The 14,794-nt window shown below is 58.9% G+C and overlaps 5 protein-coding genes across 5 annotated transcripts; 3 read left to right on the top strand and 2 right to left on the bottom strand.

Moving 5' to 3' along the window:
* Positions 1–141: 141 nt before the first annotated feature.
* On the top strand, positions 142–3,541 carry K452DRAFT_324653 (uncharacterized protein; the record flags this gene model as incomplete). The annotated part of the gene is made up of 3 exons (XM_033544718.1): positions 142–530; positions 588–3,386; positions 3,460–3,541. The coding sequence occupies 3 exons, from the start codon at positions 142–144 to the stop codon at positions 3,539–3,541; spliced, it is 3,270 nt and encodes a 1,089-aa protein (XP_033401502.1).
* Positions 3,542–5,485: 1,944 nt separating this feature from the next.
* Positions 5,486–7,581, top strand: K452DRAFT_220971 (uncharacterized protein; the record flags this gene model as incomplete). Its single annotated transcript, XM_033536491.1, has 5 exons — positions 5,486–6,084; positions 6,137–6,380; positions 6,431–6,687; positions 6,737–7,219; positions 7,278–7,581. 5 exons carry the CDS (start codon positions 5,486–5,488, stop codon positions 7,579–7,581), a joined length of 1,887 nt encoding a protein of 628 aa, XP_033401501.1.
* Positions 7,582–8,373: 792 nt separating this feature from the next.
* K452DRAFT_284172 (uncharacterized protein) lies at positions 8,374–9,763 on the bottom strand. The gene has a single exon (XM_033539905.1). The coding sequence runs from the start codon at positions 9,480–9,482 to the stop codon at positions 8,436–8,438; it is 1,047 nt and encodes a 348-aa protein (XP_033401500.1). The 5' UTR covers positions 9,483–9,763; the 3' UTR covers positions 8,374–8,435.
* A 144-nt stretch (positions 9,764–9,907) lies between these two features.
* Positions 9,908–11,250, top strand: K452DRAFT_244126 (uncharacterized protein). Its single transcript, XM_033537939.1, has 2 exons — positions 9,908–10,319; positions 10,425–11,250. Exons 1-2 carry the CDS (start codon positions 9,915–9,917, stop codon positions 10,854–10,856), a joined length of 837 nt encoding a protein of 278 aa, XP_033401499.1. The 5' UTR covers positions 9,908–9,914; the 3' UTR covers positions 10,857–11,250.
* Positions 11,251–11,394: 144 nt separating this feature from the next.
* Positions 11,395–12,586, bottom strand: K452DRAFT_125540 (uncharacterized protein). Its single transcript, XM_033535225.1, has 2 exons — positions 11,687–12,586; positions 11,395–11,637 (listed from the first exon to the last, which is right to left on the bottom strand). Exon 1 carries the CDS (start codon positions 12,436–12,438, stop codon positions 11,713–11,715), a length of 726 nt encoding a protein of 241 aa, XP_033401498.1. The 5' UTR covers positions 12,439–12,586; the 3' UTR covers positions 11,395–11,637; positions 11,687–11,712.
* Positions 12,587–14,794: the final 2,208 nt, after the last annotated feature.

Here is a 14,794-nt window from a genome sequence, read left to right as displayed (position 1 = left end):
TCGTCCTTTCAGCCTCCCTTTTTCCGCAAGTCTCCAGAGCGCGCCCTCGGACGCCAGAGCGAAGAGGAAAGAGATTCTCGTACCTGCACCGGCTTGTGCCAAGGTCATGCCCGCTATCTCTAACTCGCACCAATTGGAATAATGCACTCCGGACGCGCTTCTCCACAGTCCCGCCAGGGCTCGCTGGCCTCCGACAAGCCCTTGTCTGATATACAGCCCCTCCGCAACAGTCGCGCCTCTCTTGCCAACGTCCAGGTGCCCTCTTTTGCGTCGTTTCGCGCTCAGACGCCCTCGATACCTAGTTCGTCGCCCGTTCGGCGCAAGCCTCTGCCTCCGACCGCTTCGCCCGTAGCCTCGCGATTCTCCTCCGCCTCGTATATCGTGAAGCCCAAGCTCCCTGAGAGAGATCTGGGCCAGAGGGCCTTTTCTGTCGACAGCACCCCGCTCGGCAACACACCGTTGTCGGAGAAGATACCTTCCTTGCCCCTGGCTACGACGCAAGAGGAATTCGTCCCCAGAACACTCCACGAGTTCGTTGATCCCATTTCCCATGATTCAAGCGCCCTCGCTGATCTTATACCCTCTAGATACTCGGACGGCCACGCCCCGGCAATCCCTCAATCCTCCCCTCTGGATCCCCTTGACGATTATATAGACGGCGACGACGATACTGCGCGCAGGCAGTCTTCACAATACGGCGACACATTGGACGCCGCGCCCGCGCGGCCCCAGCTTGACCGATCTGCCACCAGTTATCACACAGCAAGAAACTCCGGTGATGAAACGGGTGCCGAACCGGATTCTCACTGGCCCCAAAATCACACCCGAACACCGACAATGTCCTCATATGCCTCCAACAGGCCGCCCGACTTGACTGTACAAGTGCATGGAGAAGACGGCGTCACGGGGGATCACTTCAACTATGACCAGATCACGACACCCGAGGAGGCTCCAAGAGAGCCGCCCAAATCCCCCGGAAAGTTCTCCTCCCTCTTTGGCTGGAGGTCTTCATCCTCTCAAAACCTTGGGCCGGAGTCGCCAACGACAACCTTCTCCGAGAAGTCAATGTCTCCCCGGGCGTCCCCCGCCATGAAGGCCGCCGCCCCTTCTGGTTTGAATGTGTCTGCCGCCAATGCGGATGCTCAACATTCCTACTTCACCGTGCCTGGCACACCGCTTTTCTCCTCGTCGCAGAGCGTGAATGCACATGTGGAAGAGCTTGAAAGAGAGCTCCGCGAAATAAGCGCAGAGTTGGCGGGCTCCATCCGGAGAGAGATGGAGCTTGAGGACGAGCTCGAGCGACTGCAGTCCGACCATCCTCTCAGCGTCTCAGATGGGAACCGCAGAACTAGCGACTACTACTCCGATTCAGGTGCTAGTTCTGCAAGGTTCCCGATAGGTGACAGCGAGCAGAAGATTGAACAATTGGAGAAGCTTCGGAGGAAGGCCGAACAGGAAAAGGCGCAGGTGAAGGGTGAAATGGCGGAAAGGCTTCAGGACGAGTTGCGGAGGCGTACCGACCTTGAAGCTCAAGTCTTTGGTCTTGAAGAGCAGCTGCAAGAGCACCAAAATGGCAACGCGGACAATGCTTCCCTTGAGGATGTCCGACGGCGGCTTGCTGAAGAACAACAGTCTAGAGAGAACTTCCAAGACCTCTTTGCCGCAGTACGGCAAGAACACGACCAGGATCGCCAGGAACGGGACTATCTTCGAGACCAAGTTTTGCCAGACCTGAGGGCTCGCCTAGAGGGTTTGGAGAAGGGTAGTGCCAACCAAATAGAGCACGTCCAAGAACTCAGTGAGGAGAACAGTCGCCTGCGGCGCGCACTGGACACATCCCGCAACGACGCAAATCTCGCAGAGATCTCCCAACTGCAGCCCATCCTGGAAGAGAACGCCAAACTCCAACAGGAAATTCAGTCGCTCCGCAACGAAAACCAGACTCTGGCCAACGCTAGAAGGACGGAGCTCGAAATGAAGCGCCAGAGCAACCAATTTAACTCTATTGCCGAGGAGAGTGATGACTCTGGGGCACCGGCAACCCCGAAGATTGGGCTTTCTCGCTCCAATTCCCTCGCACGGAACTCCGTGCAGATGCTGAGACGCGGTTCGAAGGCATCCTTGACAAGGTCAAACTCTGTCAAGGATCTCAGGGCGGAAAGCCCACGCGAGCTTGGCGATCGTTTGAAGGACCTTGAGGAACAGCGTAGCGCTCTTCACCAAGCACTCAAGAACCTCTTGATCCGCCAGGATATGCAGCTCAAGCAGCATGAGAAACGGGTTCATCTCTTGGAGACGGAGAGAGACCGTGCTCTTAACATTAACCCCCGCCGGAACGCCTTCCATACGGAAATTTCCAACCTGAGAGATGAGATCAACCACCTGCGACGTCGTGCAGACGATGCGCTGGACCAGAAATGGGTGGCTGAGAAGAACCTGGGCGGTATCCGCATGGACCTTGGTCGTGCCGAGCAGGAAACCACCTCTCTCCGTGATCTTTTGCAAGAACGCGACATTTTCGTCCAGGAGCGTCGGTCTTCCGCCGCCAGCAGCGCGTACGAAGACGAGCCCGCCGGCCCTGTCGTCTCGCTCGATAAGGCTTTCAAGGAACTGCAAACCACCCATGCTCTTTCGCTGGCGCGCGTCAAAGACATGGAAGCCGAGCAGGGTGAGACGAGTGCTGAGGCTGAGCGCGTCATGGAGTTGCTCAAGCAGTCCATTTCGGAGGCGGAAGCCGAGCGTGACCACGCGCAGCATGAAGCCGAGCAGTACAGGCAACAAGCCCATGCGCTGCAGCAATCTGAAGGCCATCTCGCCAGTGAGGAGACCCTTGCGGCGCAGCTGTTTGCCGCCGCGACCCGCATGGACGAGCTTGCGGCGCAGGTTCAGCAGCAGCTGCACTCCAACACGGCGCTTAGGCAGCGTCTCGCCGAAGCAATTGAGCGCGGCGAGCGCGAGCAGCGCCTCTCGGCGACGCGCATCATGGAGATGCAGAGCAAACTGCGAAAGGCTGAAGAGCGCGTCACGGCGGCGCAGCAACACTCCGAATCGACCATTGCGGTGCACGAGGAGGAGCTGCGCGACCTGCAGGAGGGCCAGAACGCGCAGCTGCAGCGCATGAAGGCCGGCGCGCTGCTCGACGTGCGCAGTGTGCGCATGGGTCCGTCGAGCCCGTTGAGCCCGATGTTCACGCACCGCTCGCCGAAGATTGACAAGACGACGAGCGGACTGGGCATCAGCATGGCCCAGGCGACGAACACGGAGAACCTTGAGGTGGGCGTGGAGCAGCTCGAGCGGGCGCTGTCGGAGGCGGACCGCGAGATGGAGGAGGTTGTGGGCCGTATGAACAGGGCCCAGCTCGAGGTCGCAGACCTGCAGGCCGAGAGGTTAGTGATTCCTTGGACCATTGACAGGCTTTATGAAGCCTGTGTAGAGGCACAACTGCTAACGAAAACGTAGGGATGACGCTATGAGGGAGACGAGGAGACTGCAAACGGAAATTATGGCGGAGAGGGAGCAGGTGAGGTCGTTGATGGCTTAGGCTGTCAGCGCCATTCGCATCTGCATCTGATGCTGCCATTCTTGTCGTCAGCTCCACTCTGACGTAAAACGGACTTGTTGAGTTTGTGTTTTTGCTATATTTTGGATCATCACGAGCGGGTTTTTCTTCTCATACACACACGCAAAGCGCGGTTGGCGTTTCTTGTCTGTCTTTGGCCTCGTTCCACAGCGGGCAACACAGGTCGGTCCACCAAAAAAGTGCATCGCAGGCGTTTCATTCGGGTCTCTTGCTCTTGTCTTCTTTTCACGTTCTCTATTTGTCTTATCGCTGGGAAGAGTGGACTTTCGTCGGCTCCTTTTTGGCTTTCTTAATTCTCTTCTGCGTTTGGTCGGTGCTCTCGGGAGGAGCACTGCAGGTTGCAAGCGTGCTGCCTTATACCCTGACTGCGTGTCTCTGGGAGCGGTTTGTTGTTGTCTTTGGCTGGATGCTATCAGCGAACGGTAATTTTGTCCATCTGGACTGTTGGACAGCGCGGTTTTGGAGCCGAGCGTTTCGTCTTGGATACGGATGCGCAAAAGGTCTCTTGTTCTTGTTGGCTTGGGTACGTATAGAGGTATGAATGGCAAGGTGTGGGTGGTCGGCGTAGGGCTGGGTTGGGCTGCAGGGCTGAGAGGATGTAAATAGATGCGGCGCTCGCTTCTGGGTGGTCACCAGGAGCGCGCGCTGTGCAGATGTAGCAAAGATGACGCGTTGCGGTATAGTTGTGCTTGTAATGTTTGAGTGACTTTGGTCGGCGTCACAGCAGAAGCACTAGAAGGACGACAAGCGTGGCGAAGCGAGAGAGAGTTGCAGCCCAAAGACCACGATCATCAGCGCATGGCCGACGTGCAATCATGGCCGCGCGGTCACAGGATACAGATCGCTCTCGCTCGCCTCCAGGTTTGCTCTATTTGCCGACGGCGATCATTGCAGGCGTGCGAGGTAGACGGGACGACGGACATTTTCGACCTTTTAGGGAAAGGCGCAGGCAGGCCCCTAGGGCATGGCAAGGCACGGCGAGACGTCACAAGGCAGACATGAGAATTGGGGGGGTGGGGAGAGGGCCGAAAGGGAGCGGGTGTAGGTAGCAACGGGTGTCGTCTCTGGTGCAGGTGCAGCACGGATGATTCGCCTCGTGAAACAGCCGCGGTGCTCATACGGACGGGCACAACCAGCCGTCTCACAACGCATGCTGCGCAGCAGCAACAGCAGCAGCACGTGTGAGATGCAGGGCGAGGTCGAGGGCGGGCGAGGGAGGACAGTGGAGGTTCCACCAAGGGGGTGAAGGTGGGGTTGACGGGTGTGTACTTTTGGCCCGATGCGGCAACTGTTACCGGGCACGTAATCGGATTCGAAACACGCGGGCTTGCGCACCACCCTATCGATAGGCCTTTGGGCCCTGGCACCCCTTCCCTTCATGTCTGTCCTGTCTTTCCTTTGATTTGGTTCTCTTTTACACACATTCCGACAACGCCCCCCCGTCCAGCTCCAAACATCCTCTGGGCCAAATTCCGTCGCACCGCATTGCCTGCCCTCACTCTGCTGCCTTTCACCTGCACAATCCCTCGTCGCCTTCGACACGCTCTCTTCTGCCGGGGTAGGGCCGGGGCCAGCTACTACCTAGCGAACAACGCGGGACGGGACTCCCTTCTTGTGCTCACCTACCCACCGCGTCTCCTCTCCACCACTCTCCTTCGCCGCTCCACCTCACTCCGCTTCTAATCTCGACTGGAGCCTCGGTCGAATTGTTTGCAGCCACTGCGCTCGCATTGCTCCATCGCCTGAACAAGGCTCAGGCCCTCGTCCCCGCCTCGATTTGGCTCCGAGAGTACGCAGACAGTAGGGGTCTCACCTGCCCGCCCTCCCCCCTCGCACGACGCGCCTTGAGAGCTGACACACCCATGCCTCCAGCATCCATACCATTAGCCGAGACTTCTGCCCATCATGCAGAATAATCAGCAGGGAAACCGTCTCCACCTGAACTTCGGCTTCAACAACGACCGGAACCTTGCCGCTGAGCAGGGCCGTGCTTATCCCACCACGCCCTCGACTTTCCCCCAGCCAGTATACCCCAACCAGAATGGCCAGCAGGAAGTTTGGGGCGCCCAGCAAGGCAACTACGGCTACTTCATGAACCCTCAGCAATACCCCCAGTACCAGCAGCAGCAGCAGCAGGGCCTTCAGACGCCTGGCGCTGTCTACCGCTCGCCCGCTGGCTACAACGACGGCACCAATGGTCTCGTTCACCAATTCAGCAACCAGAACCTGGGCACGCCGCGCTCGGGCAGCCCGTACGGTCGCCAACCCTCGCCCAACACGCAGCGCCCGCGCACCGCTGGCTCTGGACAACAGCAGCAGTATGGCAACTACTTGAGCGCGCCCTTCTCCGGCCAGAAGCAGTCGTCGCTCAACGATGATGAACCCCCGCCAAAGAACCCCGACCTCTACTCTGAGAACATTGGCCGCCGCGCCAAGCTGTCCACTGGTCTGGTCAGCGACTTCTTCAAGCAGAGCGTCCAGCGCGCTCGTGACCGCAATGCTAGGTAAGGCGCACTTCGATGAAGCTGCTGCATCAAGACACTGACCACCACACAGAGCCCTGGAGTTGGAGCAGATCGTCAACAACCCTAACATCTCGGATAACCGCAAGCACCAAAAGCTCATCGAGACGCAACAGGCCGAGCTGCGCTTCTTGCGCTTCCTGCGCACCAAGGAGAGGCCAGAGAACTTTGTCACTGTGAAGATCATTGGTAAGGGTGCTTTCGGTGAGGTCAAGCTGGTGCAGCGCAAGAACGATGGCAAGGTTTACGCCTTGAAGTCGCTCATCAAGTCAGAAATGGTAGGTTTGGATTTTCCAGTGCCAACAGGAGCATCACTGACACCGCGCAGTTCAAGAAGGATCAGCTTGCGCACGTCAGGTCCGAGCGTGATATCTTGGCCGAGTCGGACAGTCCGTGGGTGGTCAAGCTGCACACGACGTTCCAAGACAACACGTTCCTGTACATGCTGATGGAGTTCTTGCCGGGTGGTGATCTGATGACCATGCTCATCAAGTATGAGATCTTCACGGAGGACATCACTCGTTTCTACATGGCCGAGCTCACTCTGGCCATTGAGGCTGTGCACAAGCTTGGTTTCATACACCGGTGAGTACAGAATTGCCGCGATTTCGGTGCAAGTTCTGATGCGTTGTAGTGATATCAAACCCGACAACATCCTTCTCGACCGCGGTGGCCACATCAAGCTCACTGACTTTGGTTTGTCGACTGGCTTCCACAAGGAGCACGAGGCGTCGTACTACCAGAAGCTGCTGTCCGGCTCGACTGGCCAGAAGTCGAACCGCGACAACCGCAACTCGGTCGCGCTGGACCAGATCCAGCTGACCGTCAGCAACCGTACGCAGATCAACACCTGGCGCAAGTCTCGTCGTCAACTCGCCTATTCGACGGTCGGTACGCCCGACTACATTGCGCCTGAGATCTTCTCTGGCAAGGGTTACGACTTTGGATGCGATTGGTGGTCCGTCGGTACCATCATGTTCGAGTGCTTGATTGGCTGGCCTCCATTCTGCGCTGAGGAGCCCCACGATACCTACCGCAAGATTGTCGACTGGCCGCGCAACCTCCACTTCCCGCCCGACCAGCAGCTTGGTGTTGAGGCCGAGGACTTCATTCGGAGGTGAGCTTTATTGTCCTCCCACTGAATAGCCATGGTTTCATTGCTAACAACTCTCTAGCCTCATCTGCAATGCCGACGACCGTCTCGGCCACGTCGGTGGCGCGCACGAGATCAAGCAGCACCCCTTCTTCCGCGGCGTGCAGTGGGATGGCCTGCGGCGGATCCGGGCGCCGTTTGAGCCCAAGCTGCAGTCGAACGTCGACACGCAGTACTTCCCCATCGACGAGATTGACCAGCACGACACGTCAGCAGCGCTGCGCGCGCAGACGTCGGCGACGCAGGGCGAGGACCTGGCGGCGGAGATGAGCCTGCCGTTCATCGGGTACACGTACAAGCGGTTCGACGCGTTCAAGGGTTCGTGATTGCGCAGTGTGGATTTCCCGAGAAAAGCAAAAGCAGACGTTGTTGTTGTTGTTGTTGTTGTGTTTGAGAACAGACTGACTACATTATTAGACTAGGGGAGGCTTGTTTGAGTGAGTGAGTGAGTGGGGTCGGGGTCTAGGCCTGGGTATGGCATGGCCGACGGAGGACGAAGGAAGCAGCAGCAGCAGAAGATGACAGGAGAAGATTTTCGGGCAAGGGTGTGGGCGCGGGCGTTAGAGTCGGGAGTCTGAGTCTGAGTCTGAGTCTGGAAGGGAGAGGCGGATAGGACGGTGTGAGGTGGGGTTGAAGGGTTGAAGGGGAACGGGAGAGTGAATGAAATCATGCGAGCATGCAAAGGCATATTGAAATCCAATTCTAAATTCAGATCCAGATACGAATTCTGATGCAGATGCAGATGTGGGGTGTTAGGTTTGAGGTTTGGGTGGAGGTGTGGGTGGAGCGGAGGAGAGCGAGAGCGAAAAAGAGATTGTGTTGTTACACATACCTAGTTTTTCACACTTCAGGTCAGTGAGTGCGGTGGGTGGTGGATGGTGGATGGTAAAGACGTACCGTAGCGTAGCGTACCTATCTGTCCACATACATACTTACCTACTTACATACCTACCTACCTACTACAGCTTGTAGAAGCGAGCAGTGAGTGAGTCTCGCTTACGCTTACGCTTGCTTGCTTGGGCGTGAGATAGAGGAGAAGGGAGTGGGGTGGTGGTGGAAATAGATGTATACATGTATGTACAAGTAGTATACATACAAACGAGATATTCTATCTTCGGCTCAGCTGTACAGTCTCTCTCTCTCTCTCTCTCTCTTTCTTTATACATCTCTCAACAGATCTCTACAGATCGCCCCTCACAACCCCCTCACCAACAACGCCGACCCCCTCCCCCGTGCGCTCAAAAACATACAGCCAGTGCCCGATCTCCGGGCGGTGCACCACGCCGCCATGTCCCCCCTTTCCTCCTCCCTCGTCAACGACAACCCGCTCCCGCCCCACCAACCGCCACAAGCGCCCCGGGTCCGGGAACCCTGCGCCCAGCACCTCGGGGCTGAGCAGTCCTTCCGCCGCGCTGGTGGGCAGGGGCTCCAGCCACGGGAAGCGCGAGGCCGAGTACGAGAGCGCGATCCACCGCGCTTTTGGGGGGGTGAGGAGGGAGAGGTGGACGGCGAGGAGGTGGATGGGGTGGATGGGGTGGGTGCGGGGGTTTGGGTTTGTGGGTGTGCTGGGGGCAGGGGTCGCGGAGGGCGAGTTGAAGAGCGAGGACGTGGGCGAGGGGGACTGTGGTGCTGGTGTGTGTGGAGTGTGTGTAGTGCTGGTGGGCTGGATGGGGTAGGGTAGCGCGACGGGAATGTCTTCGCCGCAGGCGATGGCGTCGCAGGTGCTTTTGTCGACGATGAGGTCGTATGCGCCTGCGGCAGAGGCGGATGGGTTTTGCGCTTGGGCTTGGGCTTGCGAGAGCAACGCCAGCACGGCGGGCAGGGACAGCAGGTCCAGCGTGCTCCAGCGCATGCGGGGGGGCGTCTTCCCTCCAGTAGCCTCAGTCTCGGCCTCGGCACCCTCCTCCCGCTCTCGCTCCAGCCCTTCCCCCTCAAACACCTCGCGCTCCCACCTCGCCCCCAGCTCAACCGACACGCGCGAAAAATCCACATTATGCACCTGGCGCGGGTCCTGGACATGGGCGCGCAAATGCAGCGACAGCACGCTCGTGCCGCAGCCGACGTGCAGGACGCGCGGGCTGGGCGCGGGAGAGGCGTTCAGCGCGTCGATGAGCGGCCCGTCCAGGCTGCTGGCTGGGAGGAGCCAGTCGAAGGAGGTGGGGTTGGCGCGGAAGCGTGCGTCCCAGTATGTGGGCGTGGCGAAGGGGGGTGGTGTTGGTGGGGGCATGGTTGTGGGGAAGAGGAGGGTGAGGAGGAGGAGGAGGAGGAGGAGGTATAGGTGGAGGAGCGGGGTGGGGGGAGGAGTCGTGGTCGTCGTGGTGGGCGTGGTAGTTGTGGTGGTAATTGAGGGGGACTGACTGGTGCGAGGTGCTCAGCTGGGGGACTCACATGTTGTTGTTGCTGGTGGTGCTGTTGGTGCTGTGGGACCTACTGCTAAGTGCTAGAGTGTATGTACAGGGGACGGCATGACCAATTGACCACCAGTGGAGGGAGAGAGAGGGAGTGAGTTGGTAGTGGGTATACATAGCTTGTACGGAGCACGACATGCCCCAGCAGCCGCCGAAAATACGGCAGACGACAGGCGCACGAATTTTCTCGGACCTCTTCCGCGCGCACCACCCTCCGCCCACGCCCCTACCGCCCCTACCGCAACCAAACCATGGCCTCGCCCGCCGCCTCAATGCCGCGCCTACTCTCGCAGCGCCTGCTCAGCAGCACCAGCAGTAACGCACTACTCTTCCGGCGCGGCCTCCCCACCACCACCACCACCACCACATCCGCCCAACCCGCTCTCCGCCGCCCCGCCTCAACAAAAGCAAAAGACGGCACCACGCCCTCCTCCAAACAACAGCCCATTGTGCTGGAGAAGCCCGACAAGTTCCGCCCGCCGTCGCACCCCGCCCGCCTGCCGCGCAAGACGCCCCGCTACCAGTACGGGCCGCAGCTGACGGACGCGCAGCGCATGGCGCAGCGCACCAAGAAGTACCCGCACATGATGCCGCCCGAGGGCACCTTTATGCACTGGTTCCTGACGAACCGGATGCTGCACGCGTATATTTCGCTCGTACGTTTTGCCCTGTACCCCACCACCCACCAACAAACACAAAAGCATTCGCACAAGTAGAGAGAGATGATGATGATGATGCTAACGCACACACGCACAACACAGTTCGTCCTCCTAACCCTCGCATTCAGCACCTTCACGCTAAACTTCGTCCACACAACGCCCTACGCGGCTCTCCTGCCCAGCCGGAGCGATTTCCTGGCCCACCCGCTCCGCTCCCTCCGCCAGGCCCTCGCCGTCTACAAAATGCATGCCGAGCACGTCAGCGCCGAGACGGCCGAGCGCCGCAAGCGCAAGGTCGACGACATCGACAAGCGCAATGAGTTTAAGCGCGCGCATGGCATTGACGTCGAGGAGGGCGGGAAGGGCTTGCTGGGGGGGCTGTTGGGTGGGGAGGCGAAGGAGGCGCAGGCCGAGGAGGCGAGCCCCGTTGCCCCGGCTGTGCCTGCGCCGGCTGTGGAGGGGGAGGAGAAAACCGCGTACACGGACTTCGAGGGCAGGAAGAGGCCGGTTAGGAAGTGGTTGGGCATTTGGTGAGCTAGGCCGGCTGAGGTGCGATGAGGTGCGAGGCAGGAGCTGGGAGCCACCGGCAGGCGGTGGTGGTGGTGGTCGGGCGAGTGGACGGGTCGGCGGGTGGACGGGTGGAGAGAGGGGAGAAGATGCCGCACACGAAGTGCTGTGCGTGCTGTGCGTGCGTGCAAGAAGAAAAAGAGAGAGACCAAGAAGAGAGAGCGCACGAAAAGAAGCAACCCCAAACCCAACGTAAACAAACAAACAGATGACGAGCAGAGCAGACAAAAAAGCATGGACAAATAAAAAGACAAGAGACACAGACAAGAGAGCTAGCTAGCACGTCAAAAGCAGCAGCAGAAGCAGCTACATACACACCCACCACACCCTCTCTCCCTCTCTTAAGAGGCACACAACCCCACCCCCCTTGTTACACAACCCTCTACAAGCAAACAAGCAAGCCACAAGCCACGCGCCCCAGTCCTTTTTCCAACGCCAGAATTCAAGATATTTGTTGTTGACTGTTCATTTGTTTATGTTTGGCTTTGTTTGAATTCCCTACTTAGGTAGCTAACAGGCAAGCAAGCAAACAAGCAAGCAAGCAAGCTCTTAACTATGCCCTTCTATGCTATGCTATGCTACCCGTCATTACCCATGCCCATGCCCATCCCATCAGCATCAACTTCATCAGCAGCGTGATCATGATGCGTGTCTCTGTTCCGTTTGCGTTTGTTTGTCATTACCCATATCCATGTCCATATCCATTCCCATATCCATAACCATACCAATTCCCAACCCATAAAAAAAACTCCACCATAGCAATCCCCCCGAATGAACCCACCAACGAATCAATCAACCACTCCCACTCCCCCTCACAGCCACCCTACAGCACCGCCAAAACCCCCACCAACCCCCCCAGCAATCCCCCCAGCTCCACCCTCCCCCTCCCGCCCACATTCGGCGTAGCGACAGTGGTGCCATCCACCGCGACAAAGCCCTGCGTAGTCGTCGCGCTCGCGCTCGTAGCCCCAGCCGTGTCCGTCTCAGTGCTCACGCTCACGCTCACAGTGCTGCTGCTGCTGCCCACGCCCGTCAAGCTGCCCGTGCACACGGCCCGGCTCGGACAGCACGCGACGTGGCCTGCCTGGTCGACGGCGCAGTTCGAGTCGGCGCGGCAGCAGAGGCCGGGCGCGCCTAGCGCGGCGCATGCGTGGTAGGAGGTTGGGCAGAGCGTTGACGCTGCTGCGGCGGCGATGGCGGGGTCGCGCTTTTGTGGGGGGGACGTGAGCGTGGGGTTTGCGTTTGCGTCCGCGGCGGGGTTGGCGTCGGGTTTGGCTTCGGGGTTGGCGGCTGCGGCTGCGTTGGCCTTGGGATGCCGCTTCAAGCCCCGCAGGGCCAAGGGCGTTGGTGCAGGCGTGGCAGCAACGGCGGACGTGTGCGCGAGCATGGGGAGCTGGAAGGGGAGCGCGGCGGCCGTGGTCGTCTGCGGTGTGGTGGCTGTGGTAGTGGATGCCGGGGCGGACGCGGCGGCAGCGATAGCAGTAGCCGTAGCCGTAGCGGTTGTGGCGAAGAGGAGCGCGAGCGCGCTGACGAGCTGCGTGGGTTGCATTGTTGTTGTTGTTGTTGGGCCGGTAGGTGGGTGAATTGGTCGGTTGCTGCTGTCGTTGGTTTCTTGGGCGGCTATGCTACGCTGTGCTCAAGCAATGCCTCTCAGGTGCGCCGTGTCGGCCGTTGGTAGAACGGTAGGTATGTGTGTATCGCAGCCGGAAGAAATATCTCGTGATTCGTAGGGCAGATATGTACGTAGAAGGCAGAGCAGTAGACAGTCCGCAAGCAAGCAAGCAGGTCGTAAGCGGATAGGGAAGAAAGCACGCTACACAGCTCGTCAGTAACCCGCAACCACATGTACAGTGGGTACACACTCACCTTCTCTCTTAGCGTAGGTATGTAGGAGCACTTCACTCAGCGAGGTCCAGGAGGCGTAGAGCGCGGAGCGTGGGGCGTGGAGCGTGGAACGTGGAGTAGCGGACGAGCAAACAAACAGACAGACAGACAGGTGCGCAGGTCGACGACGAAGCAAGCAAGCAAGTGAGTGAGTGAGTGATCGACAAACAGGCGTCAGGTAGTGGTAAATAGTAATTGAAGGCAAAGGTAAGGTACGGTACGGAACGGCCCAGAGTCCAGCCAGCGCACTCGTGGCAGCCGCGATCGCCCCAGCCGCAGCCCCAGCCTTTCGCTTTTCGTGGCCCGCAAAGCCGGGGCGTGACACGGGCCCGTTGGCGTCGACGTCACCACCTCACCTTCCACCATTTCGGACGGACAGCAACTGCCACTGCGACTGCCCGCCAACCAGCAACGGCGCTGCAGCGGAGGGCCCGGTGCGAGGTTACCTGGAACGGTAGGTGCGGTATGCATGCTGGGAATGGGGCGAGGGGATAGGCTGCTGGGGTGGACACAACACCACTGCGTATGTCTCTTGCCTTGGACGTTTTCGCGCGCCTTATGTATGTAGCATCACTTTGTTCAGCCGGTAATTGCTTGACTTGCTTGTGCATGAGTAGTGACTATCTAAGAGTAGATACCTAGGCCGGGCGAGAAGGATCGGTCCTCAGACTAGCCTCTTGTGTTCTCATCGGCAACCACACCCCCGTGTAGAGGCCGGCTGCCTGCAAACTTGCCTTTTGAATAGTTTCTCATCATCGAACCGATCCAGCTCGTCCGCGGCCTAGTTTCAAACCCCTCTACCACTCCTCTCACACACCCATCCCCCAACAGCCGCGACCACCACATCCACCTTCCGGGGTCCTAGGTAGCATCCATTAGCTTATAACTTCGCGTCAAAGGGAAAGTGTGGGGGTGACTTATAAAAAAAAAAGTAAAGCCGCCCCTCCGAAGAGAGGCGGCGCGGCTCCTCGCCGCCCTCCCAGTCTTACCCGTCCAACGTCCCCAGAACAACACACCGCGCACCCCTCGTCCGCCCAAGCGCAAACCAACCCAGCTCAACTTCCCGCAGCACCGCAGCGCGAGCCCCGGGTCCTGCACTAAGCGGCTGCATCTGTCTGCCATCCTTACCAACTGCCCCACCAACGTCCAGGCTTATCGAGGCGACAACTGCGGAAAAACGTTCAAGAACGCAGCTGGCAGACGCTGAGAGCAGACAAGCCGTGACTTTGAGCCTCACACTAGAGAGGTCCTGCTTCGAGCGTCCGGTTACCCAACCGTGATCCATCCCGCCCTCCCACGATCGCATACCCCTTACTGGATTTGGCGAACGAGCAGTTGGCTAGGCAAAAAGTGCGTGCTGGCATGTGAGTGTGCATATTCCAGAAAACGGCCGCGAGCTGGTTCGGAAGAGTGAGTGGAGAGCGCCGGGTTTCAGAAGAATGCCCAACGAATTACGCAGCCCAAAACCATCGCTCTCCGCGGCAATCGTCGTCTCTGAAGTCTCACCAACGCACCTGAAAGCTTCCTCGTTTGTTTTCGTAGAATGACCGTACGCGACTGCGCTCTCTTCTTCCACACCCCAGCACCTTGTGGTGACGGGGAGTCTCTCTCTGTGTGATGTGGCAGCCCTCCCAGAGACCGGTCTTTGTTTCCGCTCGACGCTCAGCAGACCGAAGTCAGTGAGGCCAAGGGCGTAGAATCAGCGGACAAAGTACATCATCAAAAACCGCTTCCATGCCCACGTTAGTGGACGGAGTGTCAAGACACAACCGAAGAAGCTGTGCAAGACGGCTGTCGGCGCTCATCAATCGACTCGTCCGCTAAACGTACGAGGAGACGATTAACACGACTGGTCAGGACGACAGCATACGCTGACAGTGCCGATGGCGGGTGCCGTGGCAAAGGCTCTTCGAATTTGCGGGCTGCGTTGAGCGCTATGGCAGGAATGCGGGTTGGAGATCAGGTTCGCTGAACGGGCGTACTGCCTTTGCTCTGCGGAGTAGGAGAGCCGTGCGGGACGT

The sequence above is a fragment of the Aplosporella prunicola genome (assembly GCF_010093885.1).
Source record: "Aplosporella prunicola CBS 121167 unplaced genomic scaffold K452scaffold_4, whole genome shotgun sequence".
Taxonomy (NCBI): domain Eukaryota; kingdom Fungi; phylum Ascomycota; class Dothideomycetes; order Botryosphaeriales; family Aplosporellaceae; genus Aplosporella; species Aplosporella prunicola.
Note: the sequence above shows the minus strand (reverse complement) of the source record. Positions and strands in the feature narration are given on the sequence as shown.